The sequence below is a fragment of the Syngnathus leptorhynchus genome, chromosome 1 (genome assembly GCF_054491065.1).
Source record: "Syngnathus leptorhynchus isolate UIUO chromosome 1, UIUO_Slep, whole genome shotgun sequence".
Classification (NCBI taxonomy): domain Eukaryota; kingdom Metazoa; phylum Chordata; class Actinopteri; order Syngnathiformes; family Syngnathidae; genus Syngnathus; species Syngnathus leptorhynchus.
The window spans coordinates 4,394,805-4,419,969 of NC_141195.1; the positions used below are offsets into that span (position 1 = coordinate 4,394,805).

At 42.7% G+C, this 25,165-nt stretch overlaps 2 protein-coding genes across 2 annotated transcripts; one reads left to right on the forward strand and one right to left on the reverse strand.

Moving 5' to 3' along the window:
* The first annotated feature begins 4,296 nt into the window (after nt 1-4,296).
* Nucleotides 4,297-9,657, forward strand: borcs6 (BLOC-1 related complex subunit 6). Its single transcript, XM_085927853.1, has 7 exons — nt 4,297-4,389; nt 5,177-5,709; nt 5,816-5,996; nt 6,071-6,253; nt 8,151-8,314; nt 8,407-8,490; nt 8,580-9,657. Exons 2-7 carry the CDS (start codon nt 5,188-5,190, stop codon nt 8,703-8,705), a joined length of 1,260 nt encoding a protein of 419 aa, XP_085783979.1. The 5' UTR covers nt 4,297-4,389; nt 5,177-5,187; the 3' UTR covers nt 8,706-9,657.
* A 2,550-nt stretch (nt 9,658-12,207) lies between these two features.
* On the reverse strand, nt 12,208-20,207 carry LOC147061456 (hyaluronidase-2). Its single transcript, XM_085919643.1, has 6 exons — nt 19,614-20,207; nt 15,096-15,344; nt 14,384-14,530; nt 13,915-14,001; nt 13,419-13,601; nt 12,208-12,640 (listed from the first exon to the last, which is right to left on the reverse strand). Exons 1-6 carry the CDS (start codon nt 20,205-20,207, stop codon nt 12,281-12,283), a joined length of 1,620 nt encoding a protein of 539 aa, XP_085775769.1. The 3' UTR covers nt 12,208-12,280.
* Nucleotides 20,208-25,165: the final 4,958 nt, after the last annotated feature.

The window sequence follows — 25,165 nt, forward strand, 5'->3', positions numbered from 1 at the left end:
AGTGGGACGAGCGTTGTTGCTGGTCCCTGCATTAGACGACCCGTCATCAATTCAAACGGTGCGAATCCAGTGTGCCTGTTAACGGATTGCCGCACAGACAACAAGGCAAGCGGAAGCGCTTGGAGCCAATTCATTGTCGTTTGAGCCATCATTTTGGCCAGTTTTTCCTTCAACGTCCGGTTCATTCGTTCAACTTTGCCCTGGCTTTGAGGATGGTAGACACTGCCAAATCGATGCTTCAAACCCAAAATTGATTCCACCTTGGCCAAGGCTTTGTTGTTAAAGTGTGTACCATTGTCAGAGCAGATCAGGGCCGGAAAACCATGTGTGGGGATGTAATGGGTGATCAAAGCATTGATCACAGCAGCAGAATCTTCCTTCGAGCATGGATATGCCTCAGGCCAGCCTGCGTAAGCGTCAACCAACACAAGCAAAAAGCGTTTCCCATTCACTCTTGTATTCATGTCGGTGAAATCAATGATCACCTCTGCCCCCGGCCACGGGGCCGGCTGAAATAGGCCGGGCTTGGGCTTCAACGTAGGATGTGCATTGAATGTCTGGCAGGACTCATAATCCGCAACAAATTTCCAGACCACGTCCGAGAGTCTGGGATGCCACCAACTTCGGAGATGGATCATCATGGCATGGGGACCCACATGGAAAGGTGTGTGTGCCTGTGACAGGACCTCCGCCATTAGCCTTCCTTCCGGAAGAGTGGGCTGGCCTTTGGGTCCTACCCACAAGCCATCTGATCGTTTGACAGCCTTTGCTGCCAGCCAGACTGATTTTTGTTCCGGGGATGTGGCATCCTGGGCGGCACACAGATCGGCATGTGAGACTGACAGAGGCAAACAGGATTCGGGGTGTTCCAGGATTACATCATGTCCGCTGCCCCGTCTGTTACCTTATCAGTGATGAGCGCTCAGAGTTGAGGAGACTTCGTACCAGCTCAACGTTGTGCAAATATTCCAAACGGTTCGCCGACCGGGAGACAGTGTCCCTGACACTGTCCGGTGTCCTGGATACAGACCACGAGTTGTCAATTACCCTTCTCTTGACATCACGTCGGGGTCACCAAGAAATTGTTAGGTTATGGATTTTAGCTATTGATCTGACTCCAAATTGCGATCAACACTTAACACGAGTTGCTATGTCCCAATCCACACACTGGCGCACCTAACAATTTTGCGAGTTTGTTCTGTCAAAGAAAAGACCAGTAGATCAATCAGACCAAATTTACCAATTGTTTATTCCTGACAAGGCGAACTAATACAGGCCTGGGTCCCGGGTCCCTCAACTCGTGCGTTTTTGTGACCACCAAAAGACGACACTTTCTTCCGGGTTGCCCAGTTTTAAAGAAACACAATATAAATATTAAAACATGCAAAACATTGTGTGATGATTGGTCGATGGCCATCTCCTCCCCATCGAGATGTTATCGCTGTGGTCAGGCGGTTGGGTTTTTTCCTCTCGAAGCCCGACCACCTGGACGTGGTGTTCTTCTTTGTTCTCGTTTCTCACCGACCTTAAGGTGTTATTGTCCGGTACTCCCTTCGTCCGGTACTCCCTGTCTGGGCCTGTTCCACAACACTTTGAAGAAAACAAGTTCATGCAGTGTGCCTGCACATTCTTCACCACCCACCAATCCACGCGAGCACTCCAATACTAGATATTATATTGATATGATTATAAGTTTAACACAACCTTAAAAATATGTTTGCAAACTGCTGAAAGCACATGTGCCTTTAGTATGTTACATAGATTATATGATTTTAACGGCATCTCAAGCTGATCTCACTTGCAAGGCAAATCTTTCCAAGTGTTTTGAGGCATTCCCAAAATCTGCTGGTTGGACAGATTGGCCACTAAGCAAGTTTCCTTTTTTTTGATGGGGCAACTGTGAAAACGATTGAGCGGACCTATTGGAGTGATGTAATTGTGTTTGGTTAATTGTCGCGGCCTTTGAGGCTTGTCACAGGACTGGAAAGGGAGCAAATGGGATCAAGTGGTCGCTCTCCCGTTGTCATCGAGCCAACGACAAAGAGGGAGCAGCTGGGCTACATTACACTCCTTCTTGTTCCCCTTTCAAAAGGTGACGTCCTTCTCCTCCTCCTTTTCCTTCTCGTCTTCTCTGAGCAGCCGCAGTGGTGGTCCGTCCATTCACGTACAAAGACTTTCCACTCACTTAAATGATGTCAAGCACCATTTCATTAGAGGGCTCACAGTGCAGAGGCGAGTCAGTGTGATTTATGATGTGCACACATGTAACCTATTGCAAAGAGATGATGAAGTTACCACTTTTCTTCGTTGTCGCTTATTAAGTCACAGAGGGGTTTTGTGCTTTTTATTTATGCCATTCATTTTACTGCCAGCACAAGTGCGGTGACTTTCCAGTCTTTTCATATCTCTTATGCAATGTTATGTGTGTGTCTGTATGTGCATATTTAACCCTGTTAAATGTCAAATTGACAAGATTTAAAGGGGACAAATTATGGATAAGTGACTTTTTTATTGTGTAGCCCTGTGCATTAGTGGTGAGTATGTCTGCCTTGCAGTTGTGAGGTTGGGGGTTTGGACCTTGGCTCATGCATCCTACCTCTTGCCTAAATTTTGCAGGGATCAGTTCCAGCGGAACTGTAGGTGGACTTGCACTATAGAATATGGATGGCTGGACATTTTAATAGCTAGTTTTTCCTCTCCATGATTTGACCAGGTAGGCTTGGTGAAGATCTGACATTTTCAAGTGAGAGTCCTACACAGAAGCAGTCACGTCAAAGCCTGGAGGCAAATTGAGTTGCAGCATTAGCATAGATTAGTATTAGCTCGCAGTATTCAAGTTGTCTGTGTGGAGCCAGGGAGTTTGCATGCAACACATGCACAGAGCCAAACACAAATTAAAGAGGGTAATTTGGTGGCTTGTTGTTGAAGTGATGCATTTATTAGTGAAAACTAAATAATAGTCTTTTACTGTATGAAATGGTGGTTCTATTCATTTGCAGTCTTGACGAGATGAGGGGACCACCTCTCTGGATGGAGTGTCCGTTTCTCAGAAGTCTGCCACAAGTTGCTGCTTCTGGTTTGATTATTGAGTTTTTTTGAAGCAGTCAAAATTTGCTGTAATTCGCTATGAATTTGGAAAATGTTGAAAAACTCTGGCTCTGGTCGTCGTAATTAAAGGCCTTTTTTTGTATTTGCAGGAGACAGAACTTCCCCCACAAAACCAAATAGTGAAAGAATGTGAAATTGTCACAAAACATGCAATAGGCCGCCTCCTGGACCCATGAGCACGTTTGCCAAAGAAATAAACCAGGAGGGTCATTAAAGGACTATAACAAAGGTATGAGGCCATCCCAGAAGACTGAATCCATTTGGTAACCTTGTAAATACTGCCGCACAGTGGTCAAAGTTTCCATCCATCCATGATCTGTACCACTTGTCCCCTCGGGGGTCACGGGTGGTCAAAGTTTATTACATGCTAAGATCTCACCTCAATAGGTACCTTTCCATCCATCCATCCATCCATCCATCCATCCATCCATCCATCCATCCATCCATCATCCAAACTTCAGAACTGTGAGACCGATTGTGCTACTTGCCATTCATAATTTGTTTGAATTTGGTAAGAGTAATACTTTTTTTAATAGTATAAAATTACATATATTTTGTTAATTTGTTAGCACTGAATTTTGTTTTATGCGGCTTGGTGGGGCACTGGGTAGCACCTCCGCCTCACAGTTTGGAGGGTGCGGGTTCGATTCCACCTCTGGCCCTCCATGTGTGGAGTTTGCATGTTCTCCCCGTGTCCGCGTGGGTTTTCTCCGGGCACTCCTGTTTCCTCCCACATCCCAAAAACATGCTTGGTAGGCCGATTGAAGACTCTAAATTGTCCCTAGGTGTGAGTGCGAGTGCGGATGGTTGTTCGTCTCTGTGTGCCCTGCGACTGGCTGGCAACCGGTTCAGGGTGTCCCCTGCCTGCTGCCCGATGACGGCTCCAGCACGCCCGCGACCCCTGTGGGGACAAAGCGGTTCAGAAAATGGATGGATGGATGAATTTTGTTTTACTCCTTAAAATAAATACATTAGTTATTAACAAATTATTAATGAATATGATTAAATATCAATGAAGTAATAATAAAGGTGAGAAATTAATGAATGAATTTTTCCTTTTATAATTCCGTTTTTCAATGTTTACTATATTCCCATACACTATAGAAGAAAAAAGAAAAGAAAATATTCCATGCGGAACTATTTATTTTAGTTTAAGGCGGAAACCAAACCGTCACTGTTTGCGGGGAAGGAGTTTCCGAACGGACTTCTTAGATACTCTGCTTCATGACATCGTAAACAACCATAGTGATCGTTTACATCATCGAATTAAGTGCCGAATTGGTATGAAAACAAATATGAGTATTTGTATATAAATTCCATAGAATGCACCTTTAACGCAGCTGCATGCAATCGTCATTGTCTTTTGAGAGGCCCTTAGCTGGTCGATGCTAAGATGCTAAATGTCATTAAATTAGGCAACTCTCCATGTATTGACAGGCAGCTAACAGGGCGGCCAAATGGCAGCATTTTCAATGTCAGCATTTGAGTTGCCCTCCTAATGCGTTTTCGTTTACAGTGGTTTGTGTTTCACCATTTTCTTAAACGTCGAGGCGACTTCGCAACGGCATATATTATCATGTCATGTGATTTCATGCTAGTGCTAATAAAGTTGAATTTGATCGAGGCTTCTTTCTTAGCTAAACGACAGTCATAAAGCTGGAGCCAGATGTATAGGAGGCTTTGATGAGCCATTTAACAGACCACGATGCGCTGTTTTGATGACTACATAGTTACATTCAGTTTTGGGTACTGTCGTTGACTTGAACTATGATACTTGTGATTTAGGCTGAAGGGGGGGGGGTCCTGAGTTTACAACCAAGTTCTGTTACCACAGCAGCGACGTACGGCATTTTGTAAGTACTATACCGTAGTCCAGTGTTCAATATGCATTTTAGAAAACTCTCTCATCCCACAAACCAAAATTTGCATTGTTGTAAAATGTGGGTATTTTTTATTGTCACTGTTGCACCCTGAGAGAATCACTGATTTAGGAATGAAAAGATTGATTAAAAGAAAATTAGAAGTTTGATTAAAAAGAAACTAATGTAAGATGTTCTCTCTCCTTCAGCGGGTGGAGGGATGAGTCGCTCCCCTGTGATTGACACAGAGGTGCCAGAAATGGCAAATGGGGTAGCGACACCTCCTTCCTCGGAAAACACTCCTCGTGTCGCAGGCTCGTTGAATTGTGTGCGGCGTAAGGAGAACTTTCCCGAAGAGGGGTCAGAGGATGCCTCCCACGGACACACAGAGAACCACATGGGTGCAGAAATCAGAGTACATGAGCGGCGTTGTTTGGATACAAAAATGGGTCATTATTCTCCACATTCATCTCATGAGATGGACCTCTCCCCCTCTGAGGACACACGCACTGGACACACTGAAGACACTGTCATCTGTCCTGCGGGCTTGGGGGCTATGCGGCCTCTGCGGCAGGATCGCTCAGGGAAAGCGCTGTCCGAACATTCATCTTGGAGAGGACATCCGATTGGCACAGACATGGACAGCGGAGATGAGGAGCAAGAGAAACGGGATGAGGAGGAAGATGAGAAGAATGACAAGAAATGGTGCAATGAATCCACGGGAGAGAAAAAGGAGCTTGAGGTGAGGTTTTTGGCGCCTATCTTTGTTTAAATGTGTGTAACTGACATGCTAATTGAAGTCCTCTCTGCTTCTGCTTCCTTGACTTACCTCTGCACATACGTGCTAGTCGTTACGTCACTACTCCTCCTCAGCGCCGGGTCCCAGCACCTCCTCCCCGCCGCCATCTCCTCTTCTCCCCTCCGACGACACCCCCTGCCCCCCTCACGTCATGGCCCAGGTGTGGGTCCGCAACGTTCGAGGGATGCAGGACAGCAAGAGCCTGGATGAGATCAGCCAAGCTTGTGGAGGTATAAGCAGGATTTTTAAACAACTACTAAGGGCTTGCACTTTTAAACATAATATGTTGGTCACTCCTCATTAGGTGGAGTAGGTGCCCGGGGGGCAGGCAGAGGCGGCCAATCTGAGGGTCGACGGGCAACCATCTCCTCAGCCCTGGAGCTGGAGGGCACAGTCAGCCATGAGGGAGACCTCACCAATTTCATTACCAAGAACCTGGAGCAGAAGATCAAGATGAGCTCAAAGCCCAGTCTGGACTGCAGTGACTGTGAGTATGAAAGTGGAGCAAAGATATTTGTTTCTCCGTTATGTGGTCGAATTTAGCTGAAAAGCCTTTGCAGCTTCGGGGGGATATAAAAAGTAAAATGCCAGCTTTTGTAATATAAAAATCAGAAATTATTTCCAAACTTGTCACCATTATATAACCTGTACAACTATTTTTTTTATTTTATCTTTTGCAGTGGGAAAGTAAAATAAATGAGAGAAAATGTGGTTGGCAAAAAATGAAAACACAGACATGAGAGGATTAATCTACTCGATTGTCGTGGAATCAACGAAAAACTAACACCATATTTTTAAAGTCGTTCCAGTGCGCAATATTACGCCCTTTATCATCTTAGTGCACTCAAAATGAAATGACGGCAACAGATTTTTTTCTGTGGATGGGTTGTCACATTATGGACAGCGTGGAACTCGATTACTGTAATTTTCGGACTATTAGTCGCTCCGGAGAACAAGTCGCACCACCCATAAAATGCACAATAACGTGAAAAAAGACATATATAAGTCGCTCCGGAGTATAAGTTGCACTTTTGGGGCTAATTTATTTGTCAAAATCCAACGCCAAAAACAGACACAAACCAGCAACAACAGGCTAAACGATACGGTATGCTAACGTGACATACACAAACGAGAGGCTGAGAACGGACCTAACGTAACATCCAGAGTTATTCAAATGATTATTACATAAATAACACGTTTATCAAACCATCTGTGTCACTCCAAATCATAAAATACATCGATCGTGTAGACAATGCCGCGTACGCCCGCGGTCGGACTCGTGATTTGCATGTCTAATTATTCCACAGACCCATATAACGATATATAAAGTATATTTCAAATAACTATCATATAGCAACAATATTACCAAACCATCTGTCACTCCAAATCATAAAATCCATCGATCATTGATCGTGTAAACAATGCCGCGTACGCGCGCCGTCGGACTCGTTATTTGCATGTCTAATTATTCCACTGACCCATATAACGATATATAAAGTATATTTCAAATAACTATCATATCGCAACAATATTACCAAACCATCTGTCACTCCAAATCATAAAATACGTCGATCATCGATCGTGTAAACAATGCCGCGTACGCGTGCCGTCGGACTCGTGATTTGCATGTCTGGCGTGATGTGTGCTCGCATGCTGTCCATCACAAGCAGAGCTTGCATCCTAAATTGCATTGCTGCCCCTACTGTTTTTTTTTTTTTACATCACCACACTAAATTCTCTTCACCAGACCTGTGCTTTTTAAAAACTAAAAAAAAAAGCGCTTTCCCCTCCCATTTGTTGCGTCACGGCCAATGGTGAAATTTAAATCACCCTCGTTCAGTTTAGTTTGAAAATAACTATATTTCTTTTTCAGTTGTTTTTTTTTGTTTTGTTTATTTGTTTCATGAACTTGAATATTGTGCTTTAAAGTGTGAATTGCTTTATTCGTTTTTTCAGTGTATTAAAATGAGTGAGGTGATCAACTGTACTAGTAAGTAATGTGTTAATGATCAAGTAAAATTTTTTGAAAAAAAAACACATATAAGTCGCTCCTGAGTATAAGTTGCCCCCCCCCACCCAAACTATGAAAAAAAACGCGACTTATAGTCCAAAAATTACGGTAATCAGTGTTCCCCGCTAGTTGGTGATTGGACTCTCAACTACCACATGTGAGAATGTAAAGAAACTCCAAATGTCCTTTGGGAAAGTACAATTGTGCTAGACTACTGAAGACGATTAAAAAAAGAAAAACCCAACTAAGTTAATTTATTTGTAAAATGTCATTTTCAGTGATAGGAAAACAGATATCGTCTGTCATCTGAAATTAAAAGAATATCTGATCTTGGTCTCTTCTTCTAATGTCTGAAATGTGAATTTATCGGCAGCGGATTGTTCAGGTCCCATCTACCGTAGCCGAGGGTTGTCACGACGACCGGCGGATATCCCGCCCATTGATCCGAGCGTCCTTGTCGACCTGCAGAAACACACTCAAGAAGTGGCACGGAGTGTGGAAGTGATGATGCACAGCCTCAACGGAACCATCCAGAATGTGAGGCTTGACGACCTGTGAACACGTTTATTTCCTCCACCGTGATTTGTTGTACCAAATGATGTCTTCCTTGTCCCCGTATCTCTGAGCAGATGACGGCTCTGAGCGTGGGCTACATTCAGACATACAGAGACTCAGTGGACAGCCTGGGGGAGTCTGTGGACATGAGTATTAAGGTGATCGGCCATATTCTGACAAGACCAACATCACTGTCCCAATATGCATAAATTGTGTTTGACAAAGTACTGCTTCGGGATCCCCACAGGGCATGTACACGCTGATGGCACGTTGTGAGGAGTTGGATCGCTCCATGCGGCCCATCGGCATCCTGGCAGCGCAGATCCGAGACATCAAGCGGACCTTGGACGCGCTGGAGGCCATCTGCAAGTAACTCCAGCCGCCGTTTGCGCCCTGACACCAAGAGTTCCACCTTCCTGCGCTCTTTCCTCATGGGGTCATCTTTGCGGAGTACCAGGCATGCTGGATTATTTGGACCTTGCTCGTTATTTAACGATAATCACGTTTGTGTATCGAACCGGATTCTTTCCATCGCACTGTTGCGAGACTTTTGAAGAGGAGGAAATGTATCCGTCCAGTCAGCTTTGTTCAGGTTGCACTAACCTCTCCTTCTCACATGGAGGAGGGGTGATGTTTGTCACTTTTGCAAGGACAGTAACTTTTCTTTTCTTTGGGCTGGGAAGATTCAAACAAAGTCTATTTTTAAAAAATTGCAATAAAGGCACCCATATCCTTCACTGCAGGCCAAACGGGGAAAGGTGAGCATCACAGAAAGCTGCTTGTATTTATTTTTTATTTATTTGGTTATTATGTTGCAGACTTGTGACTTGGAAATGCCAAAGCGCCATTTTGAAGACATGGACCATGTTTCTCGGTTGTTATTCAAAGGATAAATGAAAGCCAGTGATCGATGTTTCACTGCCCACGATGTCACACTTTTTGTTAAACTGGTAACCTTAATACATATCACAGGTGGCTGCCTGGGCAATACTTGTATGTAATTCGTCAGCCAATGACAGACACAATTACAGTTTTGGAGTTAATGTCATTATAACTGTCCGGTACAGACAATTCTGTGAGGTTTATTTTATTTTTATGACTATAATATAAGCCCAGTGTCCACCCAATAAACCACTCAAACAAATTGATTCACTTGCAGATAACTTGATAACAAAATGCACCTATTGGACCGTGCTAATGAACTGCAAAAAAAAAAAAAAAAGTGAATGGCTGCAGCTTCCGTTTGGTTGCAAAGTCACCAATTTCCTATCATATATTGTATATCACATTTCACTCAATAAATTCACTTTGGTTGTTGACTCACATTTGACGTGATGTTTCCATTCAGCTGATGGGGTTTTATCATTCAACACATTTTCAGAAGTGTGAAGGACTTTGGAAAACTGACACACACATTGGCCAGAAATTGACATTAAAAATGGCTTTGAAGAAAGCTGCATGCACAAACTAATTTCTAGTCGGGTGGAAATCTGAAGTCAAAAAGTTCAGAGGTTATACAAATTTTAATTAGTCCAAAGTAGAGAAGATACACTTTTATGCAAAGCTGCAGGAAAAATCTTGAACATGTCATTCAAAATGTGTGAAGTTGAGAATGACGAAAAAAATAAATAGAAAATGCCATGTGTACATTGCATCTTTGTGGTTTGTAACAAACTCGTTTGTTTTAAGTTTAATATTAACATGACTTATTTTTACAGTATGGAACGTTACATAAAAAAACGACCTTTATGATAGCAACATTTTTATCAAAGCCTAATGAATCGTGCTAGCGTCAGAGTGAGCTGTACAATGAGCGTGAGTCACCCATCAAATTTATATTCATCTGTTTCCCTGCCTTGTAAAACGGTTAGGTCACAGGTGTCAAATTAAGGCCAGATACGGCCCGCCACATCATTTTATGGGCCGCGCGAAGCCAAATTGTTCATCAAATGCTAGAATTGCAAATTTTCTTCACTTTTATTATCTTTTTTTTTTAAATATTTGACCAGTTTTTACTCTTCTGATTTGAAAACGAGTTATTTGTCAGTTTGTTTTGTAGCTTTTACTGTATATAATATGAGGTGCTCATACATTTATTTGGGTTGACAGTCATAATGGCCCTCCGAAAGAAGCTATGACTACAATGCGGCCTGCGAAACAAATGAGTTTGACATCCCTAACCTAGGTGATAATGTATTTATGTGGCGGCCGGCTTTGCCATGTCACAAACCTGATTGGGTGAGGTTGACGCAGAATTGACTCACTACCACTAGAGGGCGTCAACGAGCTTAGTATAGTATTGTGATTCTTCAGGGCGTTGTTATTGAGCAAGATCAGAGACATTCAAAGTACGTTTGATTCGAGATTTGTCCCAGCCAACATGTGCAGTTGTGCCTCAAGTGTTTCCTGGGTACCAAGCGGTTATGGGTTTCATCTGGTTTTGCTCCTGGGCACACCTGTCTTAGCCCACATTGTCTTATATATGGACTAGAAGTGGTGCAAGGTACTGGGTTCCTTATCTATCCCATCTTGGATTTGTGGGCATGGGTTCGAGCTGGGTAAACGTGGTGGGTGCAATAAAGGTTGTGTATGGGCTAAGGGGGCATGAGTTAGAACTGTTTGGGCAACACACCTGGCACCTAGTCCCAGTCAGCAGCTATTTAAAGGCAGTTTCAGCAATAAGCTGGTGCCAAATGTTTGCATCGCTTGTTTCCATGTGCCTTGTAGTTTTCGAGCGCATATAAGTTCCATGTGCTTATGGAGTTTGTTTTTTCTTCTTGCCACCGTAAGTACTTTGACTCTTGAATTGTTTGACCTGTGGTAACTCCTTAAGATATCATTTTGTCGGTCTGTCTAACCTTCTGCACATCCTCGCCATTGGTTATTTTTTGCATTTGTTTTCATGCACCCTAGTTTAATAAAAGTATTTTCCAAATTGGATCATATCTTCTGTCACCTAGCATTGCCATTGTTCTTGCACATGACTACATTGAAGCTACCAGAATTACTTGGAGTCCTAAATGGGCAAACACAAATGGGGCCTACATGGGTTGCATATAATTTGTCCAGCAGGAATCCACACTAAGAGCATTCAGAGTTCAGTTCAAGCCGCATAAGGCCCAGGTGGGACTGACATAAAATTCCCCATTTGGAAACTATCTAAGACCCAGTCGAAAACCCAGTTGGAAACCCATATAAGACCATGTGCTGGGGTAGATACTTTTTTAGTTAAGCCTTTGCATGTTCACATTTGGTAGTTTAATACCTAATTTTTCATCTTTGCATTTTTTTTAAAGAAAATTTTTCACCACCTCATTATTTGTACCAGTGTTTATTTACTTATTTATTGTTCTAGGCCCTAGGCCTAGGGTATCATTTTGCCTAGAATCTAGGGTATCATAAAATACAAAAAAGAATCCAGATGTTTATTTGTGTTACTTTACCTACTTAATTGCTTATGAATTTTATATTTGTCGTGTATTATTTATTTCAATTGATTATATTATCCCTTAAGAGGAAGTACCAAAAAAAATTGCATAGAGGCCCTGATTTAAATGTTATTTAAGGCCCAATCGAGGCATATGTTAGCTCTGATGATAACAGGCACCTTGCAAAAGATACATTGCTAAATTGCTATGAGATTGAATGATTCAACCTTTATTTTTAAACACTTCAGATTACATAAATTAATAACAGTAATACAAACAGTTTAAGATTTGGTTAGTTTGGAATCAGTTTTATTGGCAGTGGTATGATGTCTTTTTTGTTAAGGTTGCTCAACCAGCTTTCCACCAATACTGTACCACAACTGGAAAAAAGTGACAAGTGCTACAGTATCACTGTGCATTGGCACATCCTCAGAAAATTTTGTACAGACTTGCATGATATGTCTGCTGTCCTGATTAAAGGCACATCTGTTTAATCCTCATAACTGAAATTTACTTCAGTTCACAAAAAACAAGCAGTCACCAGCAACAACAAAACATTGAAAGTGTTTGAAGCCAATGGTGCCGAAGTGCTTCCACTCGGCTTCATCGGTGCCGAAGAGCTTCCACTCGGCTCCAACGTGGAGGCACCTTTTGTTATAGAATCTGTTGTAAAGGTTGCTGCAGTCCCTCTGAGCTCTCTGGAAATTTGCTCAAGTATCCCACTGACAGAGGCTCCATCTTTAGGGGATTGATCTGAGACGTCCCCATCTGTAGTCTTGTACCACTGACACTGGAAGTCTTTCTTCCACATTTCAGCTGGGTCCGGTTCAGCTGCCTTGATGTCTGGATCGGGCTCGTCTGTGGCTTTAGCTGCTTCCGCCTGCCGGTAGAAAATGTTTAGTGGTGGGACTACAATTCAGTACTTGAAAATGAAAATATTTGCCATCCATCCTTTTTCTATTCTGCTTATTGTCATTAGTATAATTGGCGAGCCAGAGTTGCTCTCTGCTGACTTTGGGCGAGAGGCGGGATCCACCCTGGACTGGCTGCTGGCTAATCACAAGGGACATACAGCATAGACCAGGAGTGCGATCTGGTCCAGTCCTCGAGAGTCCTCATCCAGCCTGTTTTATATTTCCTTCCAACAACACACCTAATTGAAATGATCAGAACTATTACCAAGCTTCTGCAAAGATTCCTGGTGATCTGATCATTTGGCGTGTTGAAGTAGGAAAACATCTAAAATAGGTTGAATAGAAATCTCAAGGACCAGACTTGGGCACCCCAGGTATAGACAAATGTTTACATTCATACCTTATGTCGAGAATTTAGAAATTTAAATGAACCTAACATGCATGTTTTAGAAATCTGGAAGGAGGCTGAAATATACATGGAAAAACAGGAAAGAGGATGAAAATGGATTTCATAGGAAAAAATGTGAATAAGTGTGGGTGCACTACATCAACATGTCAAATCAGCTCGCACAACTTTCATCCTAGTATTTGATTTACATTTAAAACAGGATTGTCCATTTTCATTAACAGCTCATAGTCAAATAAGGCCTCAATAAGGACATCATAATCATGCACCAAATGCCTTCTACAGTATGTGTAACACCTGCAACTATTGCAACAATCATCAATCACGGTTTTTGACACCTTCTCCATCACGTCAGGGGGCGGTGGAAGGTGGAGGTAGGTGGAGCTGTTCGGATTCTGACGGACGCATCTGCCTTTTCCCTCACAAAGGGAAGCTGAGCAGAGCCCGGTTGCTGTGGTTACGTTGAGAGAGTAAGGTCCCAAGACTTTGCGGACAAACTCTGCCAGGTCCTGACATTCTCTCTGCATATGGACGCATAAACACATTGAAATTGATTTGTATGAGAACCTTTTGGATGATTTCCTTGAAGAGCAGTCAGTTTCAATTAAAAAAACCAAACACGACAAGATCCCTTTTGATATTGAACAATAGACAAAGAAGCTGCAGTCAACACGGATCAGTAAAGTTAGTGTTTTTTCTTCAGTCCACCACCAGTCACTGATAATGTCCTTTTGAAAATGATGAAGTCAAAAATCATGAAGATGTAATATTTTGTTCTGCTATCTCTGTTTTTCCTTTTCCATGCATTGACTACTGACTGAGACAATGTCTTACTTCGGTCCTGGTCTCACTTCTCTGCCAGATGACCACTCCAGCTGTTCCCATGGCAGCGCTTTCCCCGATGCTGCTGACCAGGTCTGCCTGAAGGAGGACAAGGTGCAAAGACACTGAAAATGTTTCCCGTATTGGATTGCCAGCAACATTCTTTACACTGAGACTTTTTGTGCACTTCTTGAAATATCCTTTTGCCATGATATAATAGTGCCTTCGTGTCATCTTGTGGTCTTTTGTCACCAAGCAACTATGCTGGAGTGAGGGGAGACGCTTCTTTTCGACAGGCCAAAGCAGTGGCTAATAGAAAAGCTGTGCTTCGTTGCCATGTTGTGGCAAGTCATCGTCCTAATTTCCTTCTTATTGCCCTCGTATGATGCATCCCTGCGTTAAAAACCTCTTTTCAGACCTATGAATTCAGAACATTGAAGCCTGTGTCATCATGCGAGTCCAAATCGCACGTGTATCCCACCTGAGAAAGGAATGTGTTGGTCGAAGCGTAGACACTGTTGACCAGTGGAAACACGGGAAGATCGAACGATACTCCAGCCAGAGAGGAAACCCGTAGCGCCTCCTGGATTTGACTGGTCAAATAAAGCTTCCCTCCGGATGTTCCACCCTGTACAAAAAATGGTCAGGCTGATACATTTGTACAAAAACCAGAAGCAATACATGATCATGAATCTTGAGGATATGACCTCACAGATTTGGACAAAGTTGGAATCAAAACGAAGTCCTGATGTGGTGAAAATAAGCTTGTGTAACTATGTGCAGTGCAGCAAAGCTTCTGGCTCGCCAAAAAGACTAGTGTCTTTCTCTTGTCTTGTTTACAGTTGTTTCACATCTTCATTTCCTGTACAGAAGATGAACTATTGATGTCGCGCTTTCCTAAAAAGAAAATATTCCATCTGTTATTGATAAAACATCAACAATTTATTTTACATTTGGCTCCTTTGTTGTCGCGAAAGCGAACCCACCTCAGAAATTTGCATACTGAACTCTGATCTATGGCTTACTCATGCATACTTAATGTTTTGCTGATCATAACTACGCCCTGTGGACAAGCATAACTTAGATGGGGCCCATGATGAAAACAAGCCTGACACCGCTCACCTTTGTGGGAAATATCAACAGGGAAATCAAATCAAAACATTGAAAGTTTTGAGCCTAAAGGCTTCACCCACCTGCAGCTTCTCCAGGGTGAGAAGAGGGTAAAGGGCGGAGCATCGCTTCCACAGCCAGAGAAGCTCATCATTGAGGGTCTTTTCAGCAGGGGGGCACTGGCCGCTGTAGTTGGCTAATGCGGTTTGGGCTGAATCGCCATTGTAGCAGCTTGGGTAAGGGGAGACGCCCCACAATGCTTTGGGTCGCAGCCGTCTGATTTCTCTCAGGGTTTCCATCATTACTGACTGGGCTGCTGCCTCAAAGTCCACCTGGCACAAGGGCATAGATATACTTTAGGTCATATTTGGTCGTCCTCTTTTTTTTTTTAAACAAATTCTGTATTGGCAGATCACTGTCAAATATTTTCTATATTATGAGTAGGCGGCATCTTGTATTTCTGTTTTATATTTAACAATAAAGAAAAGCCTTGACACCATTTTTAGGCAGTGGTTTTTGTGAGATCCACTTTGCAGTTGTGAAAAACCTCTGAGGTGAGTCGACTCATTAAAAAAAGCCCCAAACATATAATCCATAAATGTTCATAATGTAATCCAGGTTTGTACAATTGCTGCATCATGTTTTTATGAAATTTTTTTCTTTAGCGTGCCACTTTAGTTGAAACGTTCCCATTATCGACTTACAGCTTTCTTATATTAAAAGGAATTTTTTTTTGCCTTGAGCACACTGGAACATGTTGTTCCAAAAGAGGCCATCAATAATGACTTATCTGACAGCAGTACATGTTTCTATTGTGTGATGATCCATCAGAGTTGCATCTGGACTCAGAGGGAGGTCTGCAACAATTTTTTACTGAATCTCTTTTGTGTTTCAGCTGGCGAACCCTGTTCAAAAGGTTTTTGATGCATTTAGATGTTTTAGGTTCCATCCTTGTAAGAGTCCCTAAATCTCATACATTTGTATACAAGCTAAATGTCCTCAAAAAGGAATTGCTATACATTTTCATTATTTATATAACAATGTCCAGTTCATAATAGATTCACCATTACAACATTTCACTTAGTACATGGTGAAAAAGTAACAATATCTTTTTGTCTGAACTTTTCCAGATCCCTTCTGTTCCAATGACCTCACGTTTAATTCTGCCTCACCAAGTGGAGATCATCAGATAACGGGATCAGTTCGGATTACTCTGCAAGGTGCCGGCAGCACAGAATGATAGACTTTTCTCGAAATAACCACAGTGGGTGGAATGGGTGGACTTAATATACGTACATGTAATAGTGGATAAAATAATCAGTTTCAGTGTGTAATAAATGACTGCTTTTCCAACATGTAAATAGTTTTGAAAATGTTCAACATGATCTCTGCCATTCCCTCCTCAACGGGGCTCGTGAAAGAGTCATTAGAAAATTAAAAATTGCATATTTGTCATACATTTGATTATTAAGTTGCCAATAAATAAATAAATAAATAAATAAATAAATAAATAAATAAATAGATTGAAATTCGGTAAATGTTATCAGTGCACTTGATTTAAAGTTAACAGAATGTTAGGTTGTCATCGTCACGTCAACTGACAGGCAGCAATCATGCATTCAAGAGAGTGGCTGATGGTGTCGAGGTACACTTGCTTGTCAAGTCAGTCAAGTCAAGTCAAGTTTATTTGTATAGCCCTAAATCACAAGCAGTCTCAAAGGGCTTCACATAGACAATCAATTGACAATAATTCTCAAAGCATCCCCTGATCTTAGGCTCCCAAAAGGGCAAGGAAAAACTCAAAAAAACCCTACAAGGGGAAAAATGAGAAACCTTGAGAAGGGACCACAGATGGAAGGATCCCCCTTTCAGGATCACCAGGCTGCAATGGATGCAAAGAGGGCACATAAAATACATCATATGGAAACCAAAAAGTGGATGCCCAGGCCAAAGCCAAGAGCTGTCGGAGGTGCCTTCGATTGTCCTGGCAGTGTCCTCCAGGAGGGTATTCCACTGCAGTTCCCTCATGGTGAATTGGTCCACGAGAATCTAGATAGCCATCGTCAGCATGGGTGTCACCTAACCACCTCCCCAGCCGGGGAGGGGTGGGGGAGTGGGGTCGGGGAGAGGTTAAAGGCCACATCATAGAAATACGTCTTTAAACGTGTCTTAAATGTTTCTACTGAGGTAGCAGTTCTAATATCCATTGGCAGGGCATTCCAGAGCTCTGGAGCCCGAATGGAAAATGCTCTAGCCCCTGCAGACATTTTCTTGGCCCTCTGTGTCACTAAAAAACTAGCGTTTTGCGAACGAAGGTTACGAGACGGTCTTGCTTGTCTTGTGTGTCGACACTGTGAGTTCGATTCCCACGTATGACGGTGTGTATGTGTGTGAGTAACAGTGTGAATGTGTGTGAGTGACGGTGTGAATGTGTGTGAGTGACAAAAAATGCATTCAAAATATCCACTCCAAACCTGCAGGGGGCAGATTAAAAACAGCCACACCACAATTCACCAAACTTTCTGTCAGATGCCAGGGATGGCCATATTGCCTGCAGACCAGCATGTTAGTTGGGGGAACAAACATTCATTCATTCATTTTCTGAACCGCTTAGTCCCCACGGGGGTCGTGGGCGTGCTGGAGCCTATCCCAGCCATCATCGGGCAGTAGACGGGGGACACCCTGAACTGGTTGCCAACCAATCGCAGGGCACACAGAGATGAACAACCATTCACACTCGCACTCACACCTAGGGACAATTTAGAGTGCTCAATCGGCCTATCAAGCATGTTTTTGGGATGTGGGAGAAAACCGGAGTGCCCGGAGAAAACCCACGCGGACACGGGGAGAACATGCAAACTCCACACAGGGAGGGCCGGAGGTGGAATCAAACCCGCACCCTCCTAACTGTGAGGCGGACGTGCTACCCAGTGCCCCACCGAGCCGCCCTGGGAACAAACAGTGAAAGAAAAAAATCTTAAACAGAGAAAGCAAAGAAAAAACCCCAAAAAACTGGTAAGAAATGGAGTTGAATGCCACAGTTCTAAGTTTCATTAATGCTTAGTTTGTTTGAAATGTTTGGTTTGAACTACAAACTGTGTTTATATGTATTTATTTATGTGTTTATCAATCAATTTGAAGTATTCACAATAGCAAAGGGGATGTTGATGTTTGGCATATGCTTATGTTTAAACATTCAGTTAAGTTGTTTTACTTATGCTTCATATTTCCCTGATTTATGTATGCTTACTGAACTTAGTTAAACTTGAAATAATGCAAAGTTTTCTTTGTTTAAGGTTATCAACCTAATCACCCCCTAATTAACCTTGCAATAAACTGTAAACAGAAAAGGAAAAAGAGGAAGATACGAGTTGTTCTTCCGTTCTAAGGACCAAGGCCCTTTTTCAAGTTGGGGCAAAGAACTGGGAAAAAATCAGGACAACTTGACAGTCATATTTAGATATCGTGTCAATGGTCCTTCAACTTGAATGTTGAAAAATGAATAACAATGAGTTTTTAATTGAATCCTGATTCTTTCAGCTGCTTAGCTTGTATGATGGGTGCTCTATTGCCACCCACAACCTTGCTTTACAAGCCACTCATAGTTAATTGTGTGCTTGATGTTTGGGAGCGCAGTTGACGTTCCCAATCTGGCAACATATGCCACAAACATTTATCAATGTGCACGCTACTAATTCCGCAAAGGAACATTCCAGCACGATTGTAGTCTTTGTGATTACCTAAATCTCTGGATTTAGCTGCTGTCAACCCCATCCCCCACATCAATGTTCTACCAAAAGCTCTGCACTATATTTATCTTATGGGGGTGGGATCTAGATACAGAAATCTGCAGTTTACGGTAATTGCATATTGGTTTTTACAGCTTTTTATATTGATATGAATATGACAGTATTGACAATGTAAATATTGATGTTTATGGCCCCAGAATGCATTGCGTCTTCAAAGGCATCTGGTAGGTGTGCCGAAGAGGAAGATTGTGAGCATACTTGTCCTAGATAGGCAGCCATTCTAGTAACAATGTTTTATTTCCCTCTCAAAGTCAAAAACCTCTATAGAACTGAATACCTTAGGCCAGGGACGGGCAACTTAAAAGATCAATCAATCAAGTCAAGTTTATATAGCCCTAAATCACAAGCAGTCTCAAAGGGCTCTGTCCTCTGCATTTAACCCATCCCCATGTGATTTTGATCCATCCCCTCGGGGAGAGGGGAGCAGTGAGCAGCAGCGGCGCCGCGCTCGGGAATCATTTTTGGTGATCTAGGATGGACCATAAATTTTCATCAGAGCTATTGTGGGGCCTCATCAAACCATACATGTCCTCGGTGTGTGAGAAAATGTTTAAATATGGACAAAATATGACAAACGTTTTTTTTTAAATCAAACTAAGCTTCTCAAAAGAAGGCCAGAGTGCAGCTTCAAACTCGCAAGGCTTACTCAACTATTGACTAAATATTTGAACTATGAAATTGCCGAGGAGGCTTAATTGTATCCCATATTAATCTCCACCACTGCAGAGTTTTTGTCGATCGCCTCTTTGTGAATGTCTCAGCTCTCATCTGCCAAACTTTCTCCCTTCTTACCCGCGACCACTTTTCCACCTCCTCCGGGGTCCAGTTAGGGAAGAAGGCCTTCAGCAAGTTCCTCGATGCTTCCTGATACACGGCCTTCTTCTCTCGATTTCTTAACCACTGCGGTAGCCACTCGGCCCAGCGTAAAACGCCCAGCCCGAGATACCTGGGCGTAGGCAAAGCTGCATCTAAATCCATCTGAGTTTTCTGAAGATGGCTGTCCAGCCGTGTGTGCTGCGGTAAACCCCCATTGACCCTCGTGTCTTTGTCGATAAAATAGGGGTAGCTTCCCAGCGTGTCCTCGTAGAAGACGGCCACGCGGCCCTCGCGTTCCATCCCAAAAGAAGCGGGGTCCGGCCTCATGGTGCAGGAGGAATCGGGGATGCCCCAGAAAATGATAAAAGGCTGTCCGGACAGGAGAGGCGGGCGAGCTGGCTGCGGTGGACCGGCCGTACTGAGGCCAGCAAGCAGTAAGACAAGGAGGGTCCGTGGAACTGTCGCCAGTCCAAGGCCAGCTGAAGAGCAAGAGATGACTGATGGCTTAGTCCTGTGTTTAAATTGCGGCCATCTTGGCTGTAGAGTTAGTGGTGGGTTGTTCCATGCCATTGGAGCACAATCAGTCTTTCACTCCTTCAGACTCCAGCAGCCAACCATGATCCTGAAAAACAATCGGCAGAAAAATAAGTCAGTCATGGTCGTGATGTTGAGCATCAAAAACAACATGGACCAAAAAGATTGGTCTTTTCTGAGCATGCAAACTCCAATGCTTACTCAACTTCTAAGTAAGTTAGAAGTTAACTAACTTACTTAGAAGTTAGTTAGTGCATGTGTGACACACTTACATGTGTGCAAGTAGTCACACATGCACTTGTGCGCTTCTCAAATTTACAGCACAAACAAACTATTAGAAAATCATTCTACATTCATATTCTGTTTCTGTTTTTGTTTTTGGCATTGCTAAAAAAATTTCAGCTGTAATCCATTGAGGAATATTCATCAGGTCTCGTTGATGCCACATGCAATCAGTGACATCGAGTGTATAAGAAGAATAAGGAGAACTTTGGTACATTTGGATGGCGTCTGGTTGGTTGTACGGTGTGGATTATCAGCAGATGATTTGCCTCAGTGAAATCCATTATGCTCATGACATTATCCCTTAAAATCACACCCGCAGAAATGACTTTGGACACACAACCTACTTTTTGCCAATAATGGCGTTTGCTTCTCATCCACCTCCATGATTTGGGATTTAGGCTCTGCTTTCTACTCTGGATGAATATGAAGTATTTCATTTTTTCCGGAAAAGAACAGTCACTGAATGCATATGATTTATTGATGCCAAAGAGATTGGTTGCATTTCAGTTTTTGTTGATATACAGTATTTATTTCCTTGTTCTTCTAGTCATTGTTACTATATTGGTATTTCATTTGCATTTTTTCAATTTGACATGGTCATTCCAGAATTAACAAGGAGCACTGAAATGCCATATATTTGTGTTTCTACATTTTCTTAATCTTATTGGGAGCTAAAGAGTCATTATATTTTTAAAAAATGTGCAAAGTAAGTGCTCCATTAGTATTATGCTCGTGAACAAGACCCCAAGAACCTCTTGTTCACGAGTGAGGGCAGGATGGAGCGTGAGATCGACAGCCGGATCGGTGCAGCGTCAGCAGTAATGCGGACTCTGTACCGGTCCGTCGTGGTGAAGAGAGAGCTGAGCCAAATGGCAAAGCTCTCGATTTACCGGTCGATCTACGCTCCTACCCTCACCTATGGTCACGAGCTATGGGTCGTGACCGAAAGAACAAGGTCCAGGATACAAGCGGCTGAAATGAGTTTCCTCCGCAGGATGTCCGGGCTCTCCCTTAGAGATAGGGTGAGAAGCTCGGTCATCCGGGAGAGACTCGGAGTAGAGCCGCTGCTCCTCCACGTTGAGAGGAGCCAGATGAGGTGGCTCGGGCATCTCATGAGGATGCCTCCTGGACGCCTCCCCGGGGAGGTGTTCCGGGCATGTCCCACTAGTAGGAGACACCGGGGACGACCCAGGACGCGCTGGAGAGACTACGTCTCTCGGCTGGCCTGGGAACGCCTCGGGATCCCCCGGGATGAGCTGGAGGAAGTGGCTGCGGAGAGGGAGGTCTGGGAGTCCCTCCTAAAGCTGCTGCCCCCGCGACCCGACCCCGGATAAGCGGAAGAAGATGAAGCTGAAGGTAGTATTATGCTGAGACTAGAAGAAAGCTTTCATTTCCGTACGGTAAATTATGCAAAAAGGTTCTATTATGTATGATGAACGTGAGTGCAGGTATGGGAAGGAAAAAAATATGTCCTCTCCTCCATTATGTGGTTCAGCATTCTTACAATATTATTCTTGGTATATTTGTAGAGAATAAACCTTTCTAAAAAGTAAAACAAAATTCTAGCACTATCCCAATTATTTACACAACTACTGCTGCCTCCGCAACCCGACCCTGTCCGTCTGTCCATCCATCCATCCATCCATCCATCCATCCATCCATCCATCCATCCATCCATCCATCCATCCATCCATCCGTGTTCAGCTCATTCTCAACAGGGTCAATAGGTGAGCTGACTTTGGACGAAAGATCAAGTACATCCAACATTATTCACCTGCCGATCACAAGCCACATATACACATACAACCATTCACTTTTACAACTACTCTATGTTGCCTTCAATTTGCATCACATGCATGTGATTGGAATATGGAAGGAAGCCACAGTACCCAGTGAAAACCTATGAAAGCACAGGGGAAACATACAAACTCCACACCAGAAGACCTGAGTTGAGATTCGAACCCAGAACCTCATGACTGTGAGGCAGACGAGCTAACCACTGCCTTCAATGCGACATAAAATAATTACAGTAATTTATGTTGTGGAATCGTGGATGCACAGTTTAATTATTTTCTTTTGATTTTTTTTTCTTTGGCCCTCCTAGGTGATGTTTCCCCCACATGAACGATATGCACAAGCATTTGGTTTGTTTGTTCTCAGCCCCCTCACCACTCCCGACATCACCTTCCAGACTCCAGTGAGTAACGCTCTCTTGTTGTCGCCATATGGTGTATGCCTCACAATTCTTGTCATTTTTGTTTCTCATCTCTAATTCTTGACAAGTCAAAGTTATTTTGTTCTGTTCAGACGGCCTTGACCTTTACCTTTACCGTGACACCTTGTTACAGTACAACCCCTATTAGAAAAAAAATATTTAAAAAATCTTGAACTGTTTTTTATCCTATTTACTCAGACAAGTTTTACTTGCAAATGCATACGGGGGCAACAAAACTGACTGAACACATCAGTATAAATGCATCTTTTATTCAGCCCTAAGTGCTGGAAAAAATGAGTGGGAGCAGCACAGAGCAAAGCAAGACAGGATTTAATATTTGAGCGCTATGTGAGCTTGAGGTCATCTCCTCAATGAAATCAAGCCACAGAGAAACTGATATATCACACCCAATAAAGCATCTACAAGCCTCTGGTACGTTTTTCTGCTGGAAAGCCTCTAAAAGTTGACTTCTTCCATTTTGACTCTGTAAATTCAGGGCTCTGTCCTTTCTGTGTATTCTCCCCGTGCTTGTAAGGGATTTCCTTTGGGATCCTCTAGTTTCAAAATCACACAATGTGGTTATTTTTAGCTTGCTTTGTTGTTGAATAGTGGATTTTTATACACGCATTGAGAAATGTAATTTGGAAAATGGATTGCTTTATGCGCACATATTCATGGTTCAGATTTTTTTTCATAGATCTGTTTAGTTGGTCCAGCGTGGCCCCGCGGTAACACTGATGAAAAATAACGGCCCCGCCATCATTTAGGTTGGCCTTTGACTTAAAGTGTACTTGATTATTTTAACAGTACAACAGAACAACTGAATAATGTCCCAGATCACATCCTTACTCATGCTAAGAGGGTTTAAAATGTCATTGAATGCATAGTATACACTAAGTAAAGGCTTTTTAATCCTTGCTCATTAGTGCCAGACAGAGGAGACCTCCAGACTGTCTTCAGTTATGAAATTATATTTATGATGATAATTTCATACTTTGAAATAGCTGGGTTCACCTCCATTTTTATTTTCAATTCATTCATTACCTTTTGTACATGTCCCACACAGTGGGTTAAGTGTGAGTTAGCAGCAACATAATATTGTACTAACACACACTGAGAAAATGCACCTAAAGCATTACGTTAGGAATTATGAGTTCACGGCCATTCATTTTATAATGCAAAGCTTTTTCAAGTGACCTTTTAACTGTCAGTTTAAGTCCCCACAAGCTGCTGTGTTGCAGAATATGCGCAGGGCTTCACGCAATGTCATAGATGAAAGGCCAGGGTGATGGTTTCTTAATCTGTTGAGACAAAGCTGCTGGTCTGTGTTTACAAGTCCGTCTGGACAGGCTCATTCTGAGCCCACCTCTCCCGCTTAATTCAAATGAATACAGATACATATCTATATATTGGCAACTGCAAAACATAACGACATCTAGATTTGTTTTTGTTTTTGATAGAGACCTACAAATTACTGCAAAGAAATTTTCAAACATTTTGTGTGGTTGGTTACAGTGTTGGTGGCACTGCCTTATAGATACACGCAGTACAATCCAATCCAATCAGGAAGTGAGATTAGAGTAATAATCATGTCAGCCCTATCTAACTGCCTGAAAGAATACACAAGGGTGTCTGCATATTTTTATGGGCTCAACTAGATTAACTGATGTCAATCTCTTTTGCCTTACTGACTATGCTTACCTGCAGATTTTTTTTTTCCAATTTGGTCATCACTGGAAATACTTGAATTTACTGTAGAATGGAAAACGTAAGGTTGAACTGAATTCATTCTGGGATGCTCGGACGCCTATTCAGAATTGTGAACAGTTTTTGCTCCAATGGAAATAATGGAAAGTGAATTATCTGGAATGTGTACCTGGGTTGCTTGCCATTGTAAACATTTACCAAGCAGGCATGCAATTTTGTACAGCCATTCATGTGTAAAAATACGTACCTCATCCACTGTTAATATCCATCCATTTTAATCCCACTCATTGTGTTGTGGATTGCTGAAAACTGCAGTCTATCCCAGCTGACTTTGGGCAAAAGGCAGACTATATTGTAAACTGAGCGTCCGTCAGTGACAGGGCACATGCACTACAGAGACAGGTAACCTTTCACACCCACATTCACACCACCACTGAGTGCAAATTGAATACGCAGGCAAAGGAAGTTACGCCATCGGTGACTCATTGTTAGGTGGGCACGAAACAATGAAACACTCATTAAGGTTTCGTAAACTAGGATGTGTAGGCGTCCTGAGATTCCCAATTTGGGCGTCCACAGGATAATTTGCAATAAATTGTCTCGCATCATGCAAGACAATTTTGTCTTGCATGATGCAAGACAAAATTATTATTGCATAACCTGGGAATCACACCGTTTAACTGTAAACACAAATATACTAAAGCAATGACTGCTCCCCACCTTCAATTTGGTCACTTAAAAGCTGTGATGTGATTGTAATAAATCTCGCATTCTACTAGTACATATT

Excerpts from the sequence above, each read along its gene's own strand:
- LOC147061456 (XM_085919643.1), bottom strand. The coding sequence starts at position 20,207 with ATGGCATGGAACAACCCACCACTAACTCTACAGCCAAGATGGCCGCAA. Across the intron at positions 14,531-15,095 it reads TCACCCTGGAGAAGCTGCAG|GGTGGAACATCCGGAGGGAA; the intron begins GTGGGTGAAGCC and ends TTTTTTGTACAG. Across the intron at positions 12,641-13,418 it reads CCCCTGACGTGATGGAGAAG|GCGGAAGCAGCTAAAGCCAC; the intron begins GTGTCAAAAACC and ends TTCTACCGGCAG.
- borcs6 (XM_085927853.1), top strand. The coding sequence starts at position 5,188 with ATGAGTCGCTCCCCTGTGATTGACACAGAGGTGCCAGAAATGGCAAAT. Across the intron at positions 5,710-5,815 it reads GAGAGAAAAAGGAGCTTGAG|TCGTTACGTCACTACTCCTC; the intron begins GTGAGGTTTTTG and ends CATACGTGCTAG. Across the intron at positions 5,997-6,070 it reads GATCAGCCAAGCTTGTGGAG|GTGGAGTAGGTGCCCGGGGG; the intron begins GTATAAGCAGGA and ends ACTCCTCATTAG.